This window comes from Rhinichthys klamathensis, unplaced genomic scaffold (assembly GCF_029890125.1).
Source record: "Rhinichthys klamathensis goyatoka isolate OS25496 unplaced genomic scaffold, OSU_Roscu_1.1 h1tg000321l_1, whole genome shotgun sequence".
NCBI lineage: Eukaryota > Metazoa > Chordata > Actinopteri > Cypriniformes > Leuciscidae > Rhinichthys > Rhinichthys klamathensis.
The window spans coordinates 729,137-749,448 of NW_026606837.1; the positions used below are offsets into that span (position 1 = coordinate 729,137).

The window sequence follows — 20,312 nt, forward strand, 5'->3', positions numbered from 1 at the left end:
TAAGTTCCTCTGAAGGTGTAGTGTCTGAACATTAAAATGGCTTTAATAACCAAGAGCTGTATTATGACTCTCGCCTCAGATACTCCTGTTGACCGCAGTCACCTGCTTGCTTCTACACTGGGTTTACGTTATGTGTGTGTGTAAATAGAGGATAGTGTTAGGACAGTGTTAACACTCTTTCCACACACACAAATCAAACTGGATCAGAGAGAGGGTTATGAGGATGAGGAGGAAGCTGGCAGAGAGTAATGAAGGATTCTGATAGGCTGGCTCATATAAGATAAACGTGGAAGCGTTAATGCAATGTTGTATCTCATATGTTTGAGTGTGTGTTTCTGTTCCAGAACCCAGTGAGCTGCCTCGATGCGTGCTCCTTACATAGACAGCAGTCCGTGAAATCTCAAAAGTGACTCATTTGGACCATCTACATAGGCAGTAACACAAATAGCAATGAGCACAAAGGAATTTCTGTAGTGTTTGCAGTTAGCATGTTGCTATCACAACAACATGATAAGGTACGGTCACATAGTACAATAATGTTGAGACATATTAAGCACATCTCACATAGACGTCACTTTCAAACCAAGCAGATTTCTTTTGGTCAACGGGGCAAATTCACATGACGACTAACTTTAACAAAAGCAAAATCTGCATGGTGAACATTTCTGCTCTCACATGAAACTCACAACGCACAAATTCCTATTGGAATTACTGGATTTCGTAAATGTGACCGCAACTATTCTCTGATAAGTTGAACTGTTTTAATCAATACTTAAATTCCTCTCGTTCGTCTGCCAAGTTTGTCATGTTTGCCTTCTGTACAAGTATACATGCAACGCTGCCTTAGAATTTGTCCGAAACGAACCTTAAAATGCTGCCTGCTCACACAGACGTCACTTTCAATCTAAGCAGATTTCCTTTGGTCACCACAGCGAAATCTGCCTGGTGAACTTTATCGCCCTCTTTTTCGAATTTCTATTGAAATGACTGGATCTCGCTCATTAAATTTCGCTAAGCAATGGTAAAAGTGACCGCACCTTTTCTCTGATAAGCATAAAGTTTGTCACTATTGCTTAGAATGTGTCCAAAATGAGATACCTTTTCCATCTGAATGGTACCTTAAAATGCTGCCTATGAAGAGTGCTCACAAGGTTTTGGAACGGAGCGTGAATGTATGTGTGCGTGCGCCCACTGCATGAGTATGTTTCATCTTCAGGGACAGAGGGCGGCATGATGGGGCAAGGAAGTTGTCGATTAGACCATTTTGCTGTGGGTTACATGGGGAAAGGCTATCCCAGGCTTCCTCTCTGGGGAGCGGAGAGGATAGGGCACGCTAGGGAAGCAGCTCAGAGGACCGTGGCTTTCTCTGGCCCTCCGAATCAAGCTCTGCGATTCCCTCCCCAGCGGCATGACCTCCAGCCGCCTCTTCCTCCGCCCCTCCTGAGGGAAGAGCGCAGCCACCTCCAGCAATTGTCCATCTGAGGTGGTCTGCGTGTAGGAGGGCACTGAGGGTTTAGGCTGGGGCTTTTGCCTGTACCCACCGGGGCCATCCTCTTGGTAGGGACGCCAGGCCGCGCCGACCCCGCCGTAGGGGGGTATGAGGTCTGGCGTGACGTTTCTCATTGGGGGCAGGCCGGATGAAGCTGGAAGCCTGAAGCAGCCAGTCTCTGCACGCATGTCTGGCCCCGTGATACTCAGACTTGTTCTGTCCGTAAACGAATCCATGCGGTCTTCGTAGGCCAGGTCAGCGGGCGCCGAGCACTGTTGAAGTGGCCAGCCGCCCCGGGTCTTTCCTCCATTCTCCGCCCCTCCGTCTTGACACACCAGCTCACTCTGCAAGGGCTCCACTTCCTCTTCCTCCTCCTCCTCTCCCGCATCCTCCACCGGATCCTCTTCCCGTTGCTCCTCCGGTTCATCTGAGGGTGGGGGCAAACGGGGATCCCTGAGGAACACCACAATGACCGAGATGTTGTCGCTGGACCCCGCGTCTCGGGCCGAGGCCACTAGCTTGTGGGCCACCATGGAAGTGTCCCCGCTGTTCTCCTGCAAGTGGTCGCTGACCACTCGCACGGCTTCGTCTGGGTTCACGGTGTCGTAGAAGCCGTCGCAGGCCAGGATCAAGTAGTCCTCGCTGCCGTCCAGGTCGAAGGTGGCACAGTCTGCATCACCACAGATATAGGGCTTGTGTTCTGAATCACCTGCACATAGACATACAAAAAAAAAAAAATTACCTGAAAGTGATTAAGTGAATCTCACATAAAAAGAAAATAGGTTTCAGAAATATTTGTAATATACAGATTTTGTATTTTTAAGATAAAGATTTTTATTTGATTTATTTATTTGCATTATTGCTTAATTCAAAAATGCACTTTTATTCGTTTATTAATTTAGATTTCGCATTAATCACAATGGTAATTCTCATTAATATAACAATGATTTCTTTCATTAAAATCAACAAATTAAAGGAACTAGAACGCATACTAGATTTTAAATAAAAAATAGTTTTAGTCTTGAAAATGATATATTAATCTGATAAATAAAATCACATTGCAGTAATGAGATACTTAATTGTCATGAAAATAATGCCCTAATACAAAAAAAAAAAAACTAACAAAAATGTCAATGTTTTAATATTTTATTTAAACAAAATCTAATTTCTTGTTTTTATCTTTTGATCTTGGAGTGAAATATGACTCGGATATGTTGTGGACTTTTGTACTTGTAAACAACCAGTTGCCTAGTCTATGGCAGAATTAGCCTCACTTGTCCTATTTATGAATCAAGAGCTTTAAGGGAATTAAATGCTAAACTGATAGGATTATCTGACAGATTAGCTATCAGCATTTAGGAGTGCAACGGTTCCTGTGCACGAAGCCGTGGGAACACTGCCTAAGGATTTTGCTGGAGGTCAGTCTTTGTTATTACGGCAATGTTCATTAGCCTGAAAGCTGTAATCTTACACTAGCTAATGTACATACTGTAAAGGACACTGATACTGTATCAATAATTTATTGAGGTAATGAAGAAGTCAGGTAATTCAAATAAATTTGTGGTTGGTACATTTTTCAACTCCAACTACACAGTCTAATCACGCAAGTTTAGAATCAGTATAGTTGATTAAGTTTTAAAGGGCTAGTTCACCCAAAAATTACAATTCTGTCAGTAATTATTACTCTCCCTCATGTTGTTCCAACCCCGTAAGACTTTCGTTCATCTTCGGAACACAAATTAAGATATTTTTGATGAAATCTGAGAGCTGTCTCAGGGTTTGGAACAACATGAGGGTGAGTAATTACTGACAGAATTTTCAATTTTGGGTGAACTAGCCCTTTAACAATAATCAATATTGTTCTTCAATAGTACACAGACTCGGCTACTGATTTACACCAAGGTGGAAGCTGCACAATCTGGCTACATTGATTAAATCGAGTCTGTGCCAGGGTTTCCTTTCTAAAATGCTGTTTCCTTCATACTGAAATCTGTAGTGTGGTGATAAAGAGTTTTCTGCTGTGACCTGAACATCCTTTTCTAAAAATATGCACACACTGACCTTTAGTTCACTTTACCTTACAAAAGATCCAGTCTAAATAAGTGAATATCTTCTAGGAGCTCAAAAGGAAAGTCCTTCAAAACCGTCTTAAGGAGTTTTTACCTCTCCGCCGATGGCTTTAGCTTGATTACTGGGATTTGTGAGATACTATTCTGTAAAGCTGCTTTAGAACAGTACTGTACGTATAGTGAAAAGTGCTATTCAATTTATTTATGCAGTTGTTCATAGCATTTTACAGAGCACAAACAGGGCTGTCAATTCTGCATGTTAAAATGTATATTGTAATCTCAAAGGTCGCATACCTATGGCTCTTGACACGGACAGGCTGCCGTTCACCCTCCATGTGCCGAACCAGATCACACACCCACCCAGAGCCTCAATCCTCTTTTTCTCATCCTACACACACATAAACAAACAAACAATACAGTCATGAGGAGTCATTAACTATAACAGCTAGTATCATTTTCAGTTCAGTGTCAGTTACTAAAACTCGAATTGGCTGAAATGTCAGACTGTGACTTACATACAATTTCATTATATAGCTAAAGCTACAAAGACTCGGCTAAACAGATCCACTCTTGGGAGTGTGTTATGTAACACAGCTTTGCTGTCATGTGACTTTTGTCGATTGAATGGGCTGTGAAGGACATCCTTCATAAAGAGCTGGGCCTCATGTATAAACGTTGCGTACGCATATTTCAATGCCTTTTTTGTGTGTACGCAACGTAATTTTCCACACACAAATCGGGATTTATAAAAAAAAAAAACTTGCTGTAAATATGTGAAAAATATGTAAACAATTTTTGGTCTCCTACTATTTTAAATTAAATCTTCTGTAAGTTTTTAATTTTTCTTTGAAAGAAATCTCTTAAGCTCTCCAAGGCTGAATTTATTTTATCAAAAATATAGTAATATTGTGACATAGTATTACAATTGAAAATAACTTTTGTCTGTTTTAACATATATTTCAATGTAAGTTTTTCCTGTGATGGCAAAGCTGAATTTTCAGTGTGTTCAGTGTCACATCATCCTTCAGAAATCATTCTAATTTGCTGATTTGGTTCTCAAGAAACATTTCTTATTATCAATGTTGATGATACATTTTTTCAGGATTATTTAATGAATAGAAAGTTCAAAATAACTTCTTTTTTCTTTTTTTTTACGAATACATTTTTTTTTCCAGCATTATAAATGTCTTTACTGTCACTTCAAAGCATACTGATCAGTTTAATAGATCCTTGCTGAATAAAAAAAGATGTTAACGTCTTACTGACCACCAACGTTTGAACTGTAGTGTACTGTATATCAATTAAATATGAAATTAAATGAACAAATAATGTACAATACACCTCACCTCTCTGTCTGGTTTGTGTGGTTTCATCAGCTCCACCGGTTGACCTCTTTTCACCATCATGACCTGTGAGTCGCCTAGCCAGGCCACGTAAAGCGTGTGACCCTTCAGAAAGGTCACGACCCCTGTGGTGCCACAGCGCAGGTTCTGTTCCAGACATATGGATGCACACAGATGTTGTCAGTGCACAAAGGGCTGATAGGAGCATCTTGACGTCTGACTGTGTTTATAGGGAAGGAACTCACCTCACGTGACGCCTTCTGCATGAATCGCTGATCTGTCAGTTTGAAGGAGTGACACAGGGCCTCTAACGGATCCTGACTGAACATTCCCTGTCTGACCAGGTTTACGTGCAGGTGATTGGCAGCGTAGATGGCAGCGTCCACCCCGCCGTGACCGTCAAACACGGCGAAAAACGCCTGCTCCTCCTGATCCTAAACAAATGATTTTTTTTGTTAGCTTTACATCATAAAACGACGGCGACAATAATGAAACTTTTTGTTTTTTTGTTTTAATATCATTTATTTCAGATTTTGTCATGATTCAAATTTTGTTAGTCACTCGCTGTCCTGAAATAAATGTTTCTGTTGATAATAGCTTATTGCCACATAACAATTCCCATAATCCATTCTTAATTGAAATAAATCTCTATAAACGTCTCTCAATGCAAAACAAAACAAAAACGTGCCAACCTTTGGCATCCAACAGATCAGAAGCTGTTCGCTTAATCAACTGCAGTGAACGTGGCTAAATGAAATATAAATATATGCAAATCAAATGTTGGTGTTTCCTCTTGTCGATCGGTTTTCATGATCAGCAGCTTACGGATTATTAAATGGTTTAGTTCCGTAGCAGGGCTGGTCAAACGGGATAAGCTCTCATTGGTATAAATAAGGATTTCATTATGAAAGACTCCTTGAGCTGCCATTACTGACACTGTGCCGACGCTGAACCCAAGCGGCTCGAGGCCAATTGAAAAGCTCCAATTTTAATCAACAAAGTATGACACGTGGATGCATTGAACAACTATTTTGAATTGAACTGATTTTCTTTGATTACTCAATGAATACAATTTTCCACATCTTGCATGCAATGTTCTGTAAACAACAGCTGTCTGCCTGAAAATGAGTTTCCTCACCGACTAGGGAACAAAACAAGGATATATATAGAAAACAAATAAACATACAATACAAATCAAGATAATCAGGCCAGTAAAATCATAAAATAAATACAACCAAATTGGTCTTGCAACTTTTTTAGAGTAGTTTATTGAAAATTAAATGCATAATCATCCCAGATTTTGATCCCGAGTCTCAGTTATTGAAATGTATTCAGGACTGAAATATTAGCATTAGGAATACATTAGTTTGTATTCTAGTTTTGACGAGTCGCTTACATAGAACAGCACTTATAGAACAACTATTTTTACATCTCTTGCTCTGAATGATGTCCACTTATGGCCTAGACTGGTCTCTGATTTGTTTCTGCCTAAGGCAAAGGGATGCTGGTGTTCACCAATAATACCAGTAAAAGCCCAGCATTTATCTACAAACGGCAGATGTGAAGAACCGGCCCAGAGACTATGAGTACAGGGAAAAGCATATCAGGGTGGGATATTCTTTAGGGAGGGTCTATTTCATGCTACAGTGGACAGCTATGCAACAGTGTTTACTCTTATTAGAGGAAGAATAGACCACACTTCTCATTCGAAGAATCAAGTAGATCTAGATGTGAGACGGCAAATCTGCCTGCACTTATTGCTTTCCAGTGACGAAGCACATTCTCACTCGGCTAGAAAATTACACTGGCAATCAGGAAAGAAATGACATAATGTTGTTTCTTCTGGGATGTTACATTCAGCACAACTCTATTATGTTGAAAAGTGATGTTAAGTGTATCGGTGCTTTAGCATCTACAGAACCTAGACTCACATTTGTGAGAGCTATTTGTTAAGGCACGGAAGGCTCAGCAGAGGCTTTACCATGAGTTTTTGATGAAAAACAATCATGTTAGTATTCATGTTAGATGTCTGTGGGTCGCGCTGTGGCTTAGCAGCTCGCGTAGATCCTCAGACACATTGAGCCCTGGTGCTCATGTGGGCGTTGCAGGTTTAAATCTGTCTTTCAACATTTCCTGCTGATATTAAATTCTCTTCTCTCCATCAAAAAGGACATAAAAATAATCTTTAGAGAAGAATTTTCCTTTGCCTGAAATTGGCATGAAACAATCTCTATAACCATTAAATGTGTTGTAAGAATTTATTTGGCATACCACGGATAAAATGTCCCTATCTGACAGACATTCCTGAAATAAGTATATATGAAATTATATTTGTCTCTGTGACAGAACAGAAATCTTGGATTATTTGATGTCCATTATACACTACTGTTTAAAAGTATGTGGTCGGTATGATTTTTTATGTTTTTATGAAGTCTTTTATGCTCACCAGGGCTGCATTTATTTGATAAAAAAAAAAAAAAAAAGTAAAACTCTAATGTGGTTGTTAAGTATAGTCATCATTTATTCCTGTGATGGCAAAGCTGAATTTTCAGCATCATTATTCCAGTCTTCAGTATCAGATGATCCTTCACAAATCATTCTAATATGCTGATTTGCTGCTCAAGAAATATTTTTTATTATTATTAATGTTGAAAACAGCTGTGCTAGTTTAATATTAGTAATCCTGAAACTTGATACTTACCGACACCAAACTTTCGAACGGTAGTGTATATTATTAAAAATAAAAGGTCATTCAAACTCACGATCAAGGTCATACCTGTATATTGAAGAGTGAGTTGAAGTCAGGAATGACAACGTGTTTGTCTTCCATCTTTCGGCGCATGTTTTTAATAGCGTGGATGGAGGTCTCGTAGTACGGCATGTGGCGGCGGCGATACGGGAACTCTTTTAGCCAATGACAGCATGTCTCGCACAGCTTATTAAAGATCAGCCGTGCCAGCTTTACCGATTCGATCTCTGCCAAGGCAAATAACATGTTACATGTTACACATGCTTACACAAACACTCTGCTTTGATTCATGATGACTAATCAACCATTGTTTCATATGTCACAACACTGAAATAAAACACATACATGCACCATACGCAAACAGACAGTGCTGTTTTTTGCTCACAAGCCAAACAGATTTGACTGTAATATCGTATTGGAAAGGAAGAGTGCATGAGCTGCTGATTAAATGCACAGTGGTAGCGGAATTGAGGACAGTGGGCAAAAGAGGCCATCTGCCAACTGAGAAAGAGAGAGAGAGAGAGAGAGAGAGAGAGAGGAGGTGACTGGTTAATGATGATGGGATTGTTCCAGCTCTGGTCTCTATGGACTAAAGCTGACGTTCCTTCGTTCTGTGAAGTTCGATATCAATATGTTTGAAACACACGCTCTCCCGTTCTCAAAGCTTTTCAGACGGTAATATGAAGCATTTGATGCACAACTAAGGTTTGTTTTGTTGTTTTAAATAGGTTGAGAATTGAAAAGTGCCTATAGCCTATAGGGATAGTTCATTTAAAAATGAAAAATCTGGCATCATTTACTCATCCTCATGTTTTTACAAACCCACATCTTAAAGGTCGCGACGCGTCATGTCAGGTCAGATGTAAGTCAGACCAACTGCTGTTAGTTCTTATGTCTCTCATAACAATGCACCAAATATTCAGCAGTGTAAATAAGATTCAAAAGTTACAGGCTTAAATTTCAGACCGCTTGTTACGTCAAGTTGTTGTATTACTTCAAAAGACTTGGAATATAGCATATGAGAACTACTTTTATGGTGCTTTTTAAAAAAAATTTAGTCTTCTGGTCACTATTTGCATAAATGTCTTACTATATTGAGTTTAAATTTATTTAGACCATATACTTTAGAATTTTAATAGGTATTTTATTTATTTTAAGAACATATACTATTCTATATTCTATTTACTATAATGATAATTACTTCATGTTATGGCCGATATTAAAATGATATCTTGTCTAAATAAATTATAAAGAGTAAAAGCAATTAAAACTTTAATTATTTTATATGCTGTTTAAAACTATATTGTTCAAGCGACAAGTCAATTTAGGCATCACATCATTGTAATGTACCGTATCAAAATGGGTATTTATTTTAAGATAAGCTAAAGATTACATTTAACAGTGTTACATAAAGCTGTTTTACGACTTCAATTTTTTTTTTTAAATAGCAAGAACTATGAACAACTTTTATTTTTTTAGTCTTCTGGTCACTATTTGCATTCGTTGTATGAAAAAAGTGCAGCATGGACATTCTTTAAAAAAAAAAGTAATGGTTCTGAAGAAAGAAAGTCATACAGGTTTGGAAAAACATGAAGGTGAGTAAATTAAGACAGATTTTTATTTTGTAGGTGCAAAACCTTTAAAAGTATTACTGGCAATCAAATTATTTGTTTCTCGATCTCATAAAATTTAGCTGGAAGAGTTTGCATTGCAAAACTTATGGCAGAGTCCCAGATTGCCTAAAGGAGAGTCTGTTTTTTATGACTCAATTTGTGGCATATTTTTCAATGGCAGTATTTCCTCTTCCCTTTTTGTCCATCAGTCCAGCACAGTGCTGCTTTTGACATATGTATTTTATCATTGTGTGGACGGAGAGGCCTTTTAGATTGTTTGATGGTTGTAAAGTAGACATTACATGCTCTTTCCTCTTCCCTTATCCTTTTAGATGCTCTCTCTCTCTCTCTCTCTCTCGCTCTACGTCTTGTCTCCGTGGGCACCGAGTCTAAATTGAATCTGCCATGTCAGATCTGCGCTGGTGAACAGTATGTACTGCCTTTGCCCTGAGCAGACGTCTGTCTGCCGCCCAGTAAACTGATGTCAGTCGTTTCCACTGCTATAACTTACACTGAACATCTCTGCTGCTGGAATGGGTCAAGTCACGTAGGCCTGTTTAAAGAACCATACCTCCCGTGAAACCCTTGATTAACTGTCCCGGCTGAGGAAACCCAGACTCGGCTCAAGTGGAGCTCTCGAGCTCTGACGTATTTTTGAACAGTGCTTAAACTCAACGCAGATTGCGGTCCATCTGGCCTTATAAATCTACTGTCCAATCAGGGAAGTGTCTGGGATTAGTGTGCTATGTGAATGTCTGTGCTAACTCATGATGGCAATGGTTGGATGTGAACCACAGAGAATTATTTCAGCCTTCGTGACTTGTCAGAATGGTTGTATTTATGAGATCAGTGTACATGAACGCCACCACAATGTAATTAGCAGTGGGAAAACTCTGAATTTTCTTTCCGAGTTTGAGCACGTCTATTAAAGAATTATGACAGAGACAAATTGCTGTCGGTCATAATTAAAGATGAAATCTGTCATTTCTGAGTCATTAGCAGTAAAAAACTGAATTGTAATCTGTTTGGTTGTGCAGCCAGACCTAATTTCCCATAATTCACTGTGGCAGCACGAAAATGTTAAAATAGATACAATTAAAAATAGTGACTTTTTTTTTTTTAGATAATAAAGTATAGAATTTTAATATCTATTTAATTTATTTATATATACTATATATTATAATGATAATTATTTTCATGTTATGGCTGCTGGTAAAAATTCTACAGTAGCTTATATTGTCTAAATAAATGAAAAATATAACACTAAACTAAAAATCAATTGTTTTAAATGCTAGAGGTGAATATAGCCATCACAACATTATAATGTACAGTAAGAAACATTCATATTCATTTTGAAATTGGCTAAAGATTACATTTAAAAAATTGTTACGAAATTATTAGTGTTTTTAGAAATATAAGGTGATCCAAAGGTAAAAATAATGCAATCTGGCATGTACAATTAAATGCAATATCTACCGATATGTATAAATGTAAAAAATCTTAAATATAGGCTGATAACAAATACGGTACTGTAATATTGTGCATCCCTAACTTCATGCACATCAACATTTGCATGCCAGGCATTATCTGTTTTGACATACTTTCAGTTTACAGTTATTGCTACAGAAAGAGTCTTGACGGTGAATGAATAAGAACGGACATGATTTTATAACAAAAAGAGGTGTTTGAGATTCAAATATGAATCGATTTTCGGAGCTCTCCTTTCAACAACAGTTAAAACTGTGGCACATTAGCAGCCTTTTCCATCTCAAATTCCTTTGCCATTTCAATTCGAATATAGAAAGATAAGAAAGCAATTCAGGCCAGCGTTAAGTTAGTAAGTGACCTAAATTTGCACTTGAATAGGAGGTTTAAAATTGTGCAGAATGGCCTACATTCGGATCAAATATCATGTTATCTCTTCTCTACTCGATAGCGAGACTTCAATAAAGATTCTCTGGCTTTATTGATGCTGCATGACGTTCAGATGGGTCACGACGAGTGTCAAAAACTACAATGAATCGACGCTAGACTAGTCTCAGTCCAAGTTATCCTTTCCTTAATCGAGTCTTTTCAGTTTACGTTTATGTGATGCAGTTTTTATGGGTCACTCACGAGGCAGCCTGTCTGCTCCGTCCTCCACATTCTTGATGATATAGTACATAGAGAGATCGCTTTGCAGAATACTGTCTGCTGTACCACGGGCCAGAGCTGCAGCCAAGGAGAAAGGGCAGTTGCTGTGAAAGAGAGATGAGGAGAGAAAGAGAGAGCACTTTAAAACATCTGCTGAGTAGATCATGGAAACATTATGCAAAGGAGCGCTGTCAGGATTTGATTCAATTTCCCCTTCATTTTATTCTTTTCTCAGCACCAGAGCGAGAGCTCGTTAAACCGTGAGATGATGATGAGTAGGAGGCAAAAGCAATATGCACAGGTCAAAACAGAGAAAATGGCCAAAGAATCCATCTGAATAGGTTCTTATGATCACTGTGCACCAAAAAAACAGACTTTCTCATCTCCAGTATGGGTCAACTATTCCTTTAAACAAGCTTATGGTGGGGAACAAGGGTAAAAAGCTGAACTGTAAGTGTTAAAGCCTGGCTTTTTAACTACTGATGTGAATATCCTTTTAGGGCTTGTCGCTCTGATGGATTGAGAGAGTGAGGAGAGGCACTCTAAAACTAGCCTGACCCAAATCCACTTCAGCACTCTGCAGTGCTGAGAGCCGAGACCCTGCTGGATCCCTGCAAATAAACACAACTGCACATTATGAAATCAAGAGCCGACACTTAAAGACAAGCCCCGTCATCCCCATAAGAGGATTTCATAAGAGATGATCGTGGAATTCTCATCCAAACAGAGCAGGGATCTCCCCATTAAATGACTGACAATGATTTTCAAGATAAGGACAAGAAATCCTGACATATTAAATATGACATATTGACATGCTGACATTTTTTTCTTTTTGGGGGGTAGATTACAAGAATATAATCTAATTCAGAGTTGAAATGCACATTTTAAGACCTTTATGGAACCGGTTTTTACTGTGAATATATACACACACACACAACCGTTCAAAAGTTAAGGGTTGGTAAGGATTTTTTAACGCTTTTTGAAATAAGTCTTAATGCTCACCATTTATCAGATCAAAAATACAGTAAAACAGCAATTGTCACGTGCATTTCCAATTTTGGTTCCGTTTCACTGTGTTCTGTTCCTCTTTTTCCCGCCTTAGTTCTCTGGTTGTTAATTAGTTCCCACACCTGTTCCGGTTTATCCTTAATTACACTCCCCATGTGTTTAAGCCCTGAGTTTTTTTTGTTCAGTTCTTTGTCAGTCGCAGGAGAATAACTTAACACAGCCCCACACTAATATGTTTTAGTTTGAAAACGTATCTTTTTCTCTCGGTTTTCGCCTTCCGTCCACACGGAGACAGTGTCTTTGTCTGAAAACTGACCTGAATGCATCAGTGAATGGTGAGATTTTGCTAAATAAAATGATCCAGCCAGAAGAATAGCATGAGATCTGTCTGTATATCATCTCAGTGAGCTTTTATGAGGTTTTGCGCATGCGCAGTAAGGTACATTTAGTGTTTTCTGACGTTTCAGTGTGGATGAGAAACTTTTGAAGAACGCTTGAAAACGCTACTGTGGACCGAGAGCGTTTTCAAAACGCCGTTTTCTGGATTAATGTAGACATTCCCTTGGGAAAGCGTTTTCAAAAAGCTTTGCAGGACAAAAACAGCATCTCAATGTGGACGGAAGGCCAAAATGGAGAGAAAACGATTTGTTTTAAAACGAAAACATACTGTTGGTGTTCTGTTTTGGATTTATTAAAGAATGTTTTTGTTTCTCCACTTCTTCTTTGTGTGCCTTATTACACCCACACATTACAGAAATATTATTACAATTTAAAATAACTGTTTTCTATTTTAATATATTTTACAATGTAATTTATTCCTGTAATGGAAATATGAATTTTTCAGCAGCCATTACTGCAGTGTTACATGATCCTTCTAAAATGCTAATTTAGGCCTCAAGGAACATTTATTATTATTATCAATGCTGAAAACATTTTTGCTTGATATTTTTTTTGTGGAAACCATTTATTTTCAGGATTTTTTGATTAATAGAAAGTGCAAAAGAACAACATTTATTTGAAACGCAAATATTTTGTAACACTACAGTAGCAATATAACTATTGATCAATGTAATGCTTCCTTGCTGAATAAAAGTATTACAAAAATCTAACTGACCCCACACTTTTGAAAGGTACTGCATATATAAAGTACACAGTATATTATAAAGCAAATCCAAAAAAAGAAGACTTTTTAATTATTGCTTTTTTATTTTTTTTGCAAAGGAACAATTATCTGACTAGAGGAAGACATTAATCTCAGTGAATAAATATGTCACAGAAATCTTCTAAACGTTTGTCTTGGACAGTGTCATTGTGCCATTCCCGTCCACTCTCTGTCTGTGAGGGGCTTCAGCAGCGTTTGCCAACATTCTGCTGAATTAATAGCTTCAGCTGTGGCCTGATGAGAGAGGATAACACAGCCATCCAATAATGTGATGTCCTAATCCTCAAAACATTTATTATGACGCGCTCAATTTATGAACGATGGTCCATAATGAATTAAAACAATGGATTTAATTCTAAATCTATGTTTTCCCCCTAAGTTTCTGGTAACACTGTCTATGAATCCTGTATATGTAATGCATTATAAAGGTACTAAATGTTCAATTATAATGCCATATACATCTTATACATTATAATACTTACATATTCTTGGTTACACTCATAAATTGTAGAATGTAAAGTATGAGCAACCCACAACTAATGTCTTATATCAGTTACAGTTATCTGTCAAGGTGCTACCACGAGTAAGTATTAAGAACATATAACCAAAAATGAGGCATTATGAATATCTTAATAATGCATTAAAATGCCTCCGCTCTGGTGGCCATAGAAACATGAAGCTGTACAGCAATGGCAGCTGATGCGCCTGCGTAACCATGACAACCCTGACAGCACAACGTGGGCTGCGCCATGACGACGGGATGCTGTGGTGAGTGATGTTGTAGTGAGGAAAAAAGCCACCATCTGCCCTCAGGTCAGAACACACGTTAGATATTAGAAATCAGAGCAATCTCTAACTGCTTCACACACACACATACACACAAGAGGCTGGAATACCAGCCCCGCAGACAGGAGGGCGGAAAGTGGAGCGTTCTCAAGGACGACTCAATGACGGTCTGCTCCAATTGAAAGGATCCAGCAGAGAGATGAGAAGGAGGCTAAAAACTAACAGCTAACAGATTCTTCCAGACAACATGATATAGTCGGCTCTCTCAGCATGAAGAAGTGATGAAAGAGAGTTCATTTTAATCAGAATCAATTTACCCACATAATTATACTAATTACACTGTTCATCTGTTTTGGATCTATCTATCCATGTATTATCTATCTATCTATCTATCTATCTATCTATCTATCTATCTATCTATCTATCTATCTATCTATCTATCTATCTATCTATCTATCTATCTATCTATCTATCTATCTGTCTGTCTGTCTGTCTGTCTGTCTATCTAGTTTGGATCTATCTAGCCATCTTTCTTTCTGTCAGTATCCATCCATCCGCAGATCTATCAATCAATCAATCAATCAATCAATCAATCAATCAATCAATCAATCAATCAATCAATCAATCAATCAATCAATCAATCAATCAATCAATCAATCAATCAATCAATCAATCAATCAATCTTACTAGCCATCTTTCTATCTGTCTGTATCCATCCATCCACAGATCTATCTATCTATCTATCTATCTATCTATCTATCTATCTATCTATCTATCTATCTGTCTGTCTGTCTGTCTGTCTGTCTGTCTGTCTGTCTGTCTGTCTGTCTGTCTGTCTGTCTGTCTGTCTATCTATCTATCTATCTATCTATCTATCTATCTATCTATCTATCTATCTATCTATCTATCTATCTATCTATCTATCTAGTTTGGATCTATCTAGCCATCTTTCTATCTGTCAGTATCCATCCATCCGCAGATCTATCAATCAATCAATCAATCAATCAATCAATCAATCAATCAATCAATCAATCAATCAATCAATCAACCAATCAATCAATCAATCAATCAATCTATCTTTCTAGCCATCTTTCTATCTGTCTGTATCCATCCATCCACAGATCTATCAATCTATCTATCAATCTATCTATCTATCTATCTATCTATCTATCTATCTATCTATCTATCTATCTATCTATCTATCTATCTATCTATCTATCTATCTATCTATCTGTCTGTCTGTCTGTCTATCTATCTAGTTTGGATCTATCTAGCCATCTTTCTTTCTGTCAGTATCCATCCATCCGCAGATCAATCAATCAATCAATCAATCAATCAATCAATCAATCAATCAATCAATCCATCTATGTATCTATCTTACTAGCCATCTTTCTATCTGTCTGTATCCATCCATCCACAGATCTATCAATCTATCTATCTATCTATCTATCTATCTATCTATCTATCTATCTATCTATCTATCTATCTATCTATCTATCTGTCTGTCTGTCTGTCTGTCTGTCTGTCTGTCTGTCTGTCTGTCTGTCTGTCTGTCTGTCTGTCTATCTATCTATCTATCTATCTATCTATCTATCTATCTATCTATCTATCTATCTATCTATCTATCTATCTATCTAGTTTGGATCTATCTAGCCATCTTTCTATCTGTCAGTATCCATCCATCCGCAGATCTATCAATCAATCAATCAATCAATCAATCAATCAATCAATCAATCAATCAATCAATCTTTCTTTCTAGCCATCTTTCTATCTGTCTGTATCCATCCATCCGCAGATCAATCTATCTATCTATCTATCTATCTATCTATCTATCTATCTATCTATCTATCTATCTATCTATCTATCTATCTATCTATTTATCCGTTCATCTATGTTAATCAATATCTCTTTAGTACTCTCTCTCTCTCTTTCTCTCTCCATCTGTCTATCTGTTTTTTGGATACCTATCTATCTGTTCATCGGTTTATCCATTTATCTATGCATCTATCTATCCACTTATCCATCCACCTATCCATCCATCCATGATACCTAACTAACTTGGTGTATGAATCAGATCCTAAAAAGACACTGGAAGTCTTTGAAATCATGCGTGTCACAGGGACAGCAGTGTGCATTAGTGTCCGCCATGACAGAAATATGAAAAGATGGGAAAGAAAAGTGACAGTGAGATGTGGGAGGAACTGATGGCCTGAGGAGGGGACGAAGACAGAAAGAGAGAAATGACTTGCCAATTGCCATCACATTCTGGGATCCTCCTCCGCATTTCCATTCATAGAAATGCTCTTGCTCTTTCTCTCCTTCTCACACGCACGCAGCCGTCACTACCTGAGTGGGAGGGGGTGCTGAGGTGGGGAGCTCTGATTGGCTGAGCCTCTCGGGCACAGCTAAGGTGAGCCAATGGGAGACGCCCTTTCTTAAGCAGCACAGAGGAGTCTGAGGCATGCTAAGGAATGAGGATTAGAGAAGAGTCTTTTTTTGTCCTCTCCACCAAGTTGCAAAAAAAATAAAAATACACGCTGCTTTCTTTATCCCCAGACTTCAAAGCATCGCACAAAGTGCCGTCTCTGTAGTAGACTAAGATCTCACAGCATGGTTATGTGTTGCCAGAGAGACTGTGAATTGAAATTAAGCATAAATAGAATTGTCTCTGCTCTCATTTTGGTTGTGTTTAACAGATTAGCCTGGTTACGGAAGATAAATGCAACTATGCAGCAGGAGGGTAAAAAAAGAGAAGGAGAGTGAGAGAAACAGAAATGTGTGTCGGGGAGCCTTGCTTTGACGTCATTCAGAGGAATGAAGGCTCAGTGTGGCTAACACTATAGTCACACTTCATGTCAGGAGAGAAATGACGCTTTGCGCACACACGCACACGAATACACGCTGTTTATGGATTTGTATTGCATATAAATGCAGTAATTATAACTTGGGAAGTAATTAAAGACCCCCACGCACATTCAAAATGAGTTTAATCTCATAATACAATAATTAAGCAAGGTACAAGAGGCTGTGTTATATTTTAAAGGGCTTTCTTACAAGCTCTCAAGTGCCTTATTGCTATAATTAAATGGATAATACATAATAAAAATATTAGATAAATAATGTTTAGTAAATATAACTTAACCTTTAAGCGTGTACATTAAAAAATATTGGTGTAGGATCTACTTTGAAACAATTCTCTCAGAAATTGCTAGTTAATTTCACAAATATTTATAAGTGGAAGTGATATTGATTTAAACAATAAATTTTGTAGAAAGACCAAAAGAGTATTTTCTTGTAAAATTAAGTCTTATTTACAACTTCGAAAAATCATTTTCAAAAAACGACAACATTGGCTCAACCAATTTGGGGCGGGGCTATCTGTCTGTTCAACCAATGGCAAACAAAGGGAAACTAGTGTGAAAACAGTCATTATTTGAGCAATTCTGTTTTATAATAGACTTCAAGACTAGATGAACTATACACTTTTATTTTCCAATACATTTTAACTAGATATGGAAATGGTTATGTGTATTTGGAAGAGCCTGTCTTTGTTTCAGTTTGGCTTGGCATTCACGTTCTTACCCACCTACTGCAAAATCATGTCACACATACACAAGGCTCTCAAGGGGGTTTCTACTCCTACATTAACTTTCAACGTCCTTGACTGTGTAAGATCTCCCAAACACTCAGCATCATAGTGTGTGTGTGTTTGAGAGGATTTTCCTTTTCACACAGCTTCTCCTCTGAGACGCCAGTTCAGTTTAGCTATAAGTGGCTGTTCTGTTGTGATCCTTGTTTGTGATGTGCTGCCATAATGAAGTATCATTTATCATCAAGATTAACCTATGTTAAACATGCCTAAAATGATTATTAATGGGATAGTTCGCAAAAAAAGAAGCAAATTCTGTCATAATTTACTTACCCTCGTGCTGTTCACATACTTACTTGTGTATGACTTACTTTCTTCTGTGGAACACAAAAGCTATTTTCAGCAAATAATGGCTCAAATTTTTGGTCCCTTCCTTACAAAGCCATCATATGACCTCAGAAGAGTAGATGATAAATATGGACTACATTTATGGTATTTTTGTTTTTAGAGTCTGATAGTCCTAGTCCCCAACCACTCTTATTATATTTAGGAGCCAGGATATTCTTTAAACAAAATCATCTTTTATGTTCCATATAGAAAGCAAGTCAGATTGGTTTGGAACGACATGATGGAAAGTAAATTATAACAAAAATGTTCACTTTTCCTTTTATGAATACAATGTGCGCAAACATACCATGTTTAATTGTGTAATACAGCATGTAAGTGGACTTTCCCCAGTTTATCAGAAGAGCTTGTGGGTAAAAATTAAATGAAATTTGTGGGTGCGTGTTGATAAGTTGGAGTGTGTGTGGGTGTGTGTGTGTGTGTGTGTGCGCGCACATATATGACTCAAGGGTTATTAATAGAAACATTCAGGATTAACACCAAACTAAATCCTCTTCCTGTCCATCACTCTCAATTACACCTACTATCCTCCCACACACAGACACACACACACACACACACACACACACACACACACACACACACACACACACACACACACACACACACACACACACACACACACACACACACACATACAATAACAGCATGCCTAAATAAAGACTAGTGCTTGTTCTGGGTCAAGGACCTTCATGAAAACCCCACTTTTCCCATCATTCCTCTTCTGCTCAGTATAGCGCCTCAGAGTCACGCTTTCGGAAAGGGAGGGAGAGAAAAGAGAGAGATGGCGTCATCACACCCACACATTGCGCTAACCCACACTTTTCATACTCTCTTCCTTTGACCTGCCTGCTGACGTCGCACAGGTTGAAAAGCTTTGCATACCTTTACCAACAAACTGAGTAAGAGCTAAATAGAAAGAGAGACAGAATATGAGACCTGAAGATAAAGATAGAAATAGGGCTTTATCAGAAAAGGCTGCTTTTTGATGTCACAGGAAGTCGTGTTATCTCAGGTAACAGATAAAGGTGGGGTACACAGCGCAACTGGACCTCAGAAAGTATCCTCATTATTTAATCTTTATACGGCAATTTCAAGGCACAGACAAGCAGCATTTAGTTCTAAATGTCACGGACTGTTTCGTCTATCAACATTTCTGGAGGCTTTGTTCAGAGTGGTGTATAAAAATACATTAAAATGAATACAATTATGTCCGTGCCATTATTTACAGGAAAATAAAAGACACTGCCTGTTCATTCCAAGAACAATAACTATCAATATAACTATAGAGAAAACAGTGTTAGTGCCTACACTGACACACAATAATATTCAGTTTATTATAAGCGCACTGCAGTTGTCTTCTGCCACTTTAATTATTCTGAATTATTCTGATTATTCTGAAAGTGATTCCAATAATATCGTTGCTCTGTGTGATTAGAGTTATAGTTACAGGTGTTCCCAATTCTCATAGAATTAGAACGATTATTAAAACTTAATATAGTTATCGTCCTTGGTGTGAACTGTGAACTAAGGTCTTCAGAATGTCATTGTTCTTTGCAGGAACCACCAGCATGATGCTAGAATGTTGTTAGGGTGTTGTTATGTTCTTTTAAAGGTGTTCTGAATTGGGTTTAGAATGTTGCTGTGGTGGCTAGGATGCATGGTTTGGTTGCAAATTGGTTGCTTACTGCATAGATATACATACGCTGCATCCAAAATCGAATACTTTCCTACTATATAGTATGCGAAAAACAGTAAACCATAGTAAAAGAAAAAAAAAACATAAAAAGTTCCATAGTAAAACATGTAATATTGAGTTAATACATATAAAAACACAAACCAACACATTTGTGCAAGGTTATCCCATTTATTTGGGAATTTAAATTAGCGGTTGAATGTGGCATCTACGTATACCTATGGCTTACTGGCCCAGTTTTTGTTTTTTTGTTTTACCGATTTAATCGTC

At 37.8% G+C, this 20,312-nt stretch overlaps 1 protein-coding gene across 1 annotated transcript in view; it reads right to left on the reverse strand.

Moving 5' to 3' along the window:
• Positions 1-971: 971 nt before the first annotated feature.
• Positions 972-20,312, reverse strand: part of ppm1e (protein phosphatase, Mg2+/Mn2+ dependent, 1E) — a 43,813-nt gene continuing 24,472 nt past the window's right edge. Inside the window, exons 2-7 of the mRNA XM_056271492.1 lie at positions 11,379-11,500; positions 7,678-7,877; positions 5,147-5,335; positions 4,905-5,048; positions 3,853-3,946; positions 972-2,198 (exon numbers count right to left, since the gene is read on the reverse strand). Of these exons, the coding sequence (XP_056127467.1) occupies positions 1,255-2,198; positions 3,853-3,946; positions 4,905-5,048; positions 5,147-5,335; positions 7,678-7,877; positions 11,379-11,500 (1,693 nt within the window). The 3' untranslated portion in view covers positions 972-1,254. The remainder of the gene's footprint in view (positions 2,199-3,852; positions 3,947-4,904; positions 5,049-5,146; positions 5,336-7,677; positions 7,878-11,378; positions 11,501-20,312) is intronic.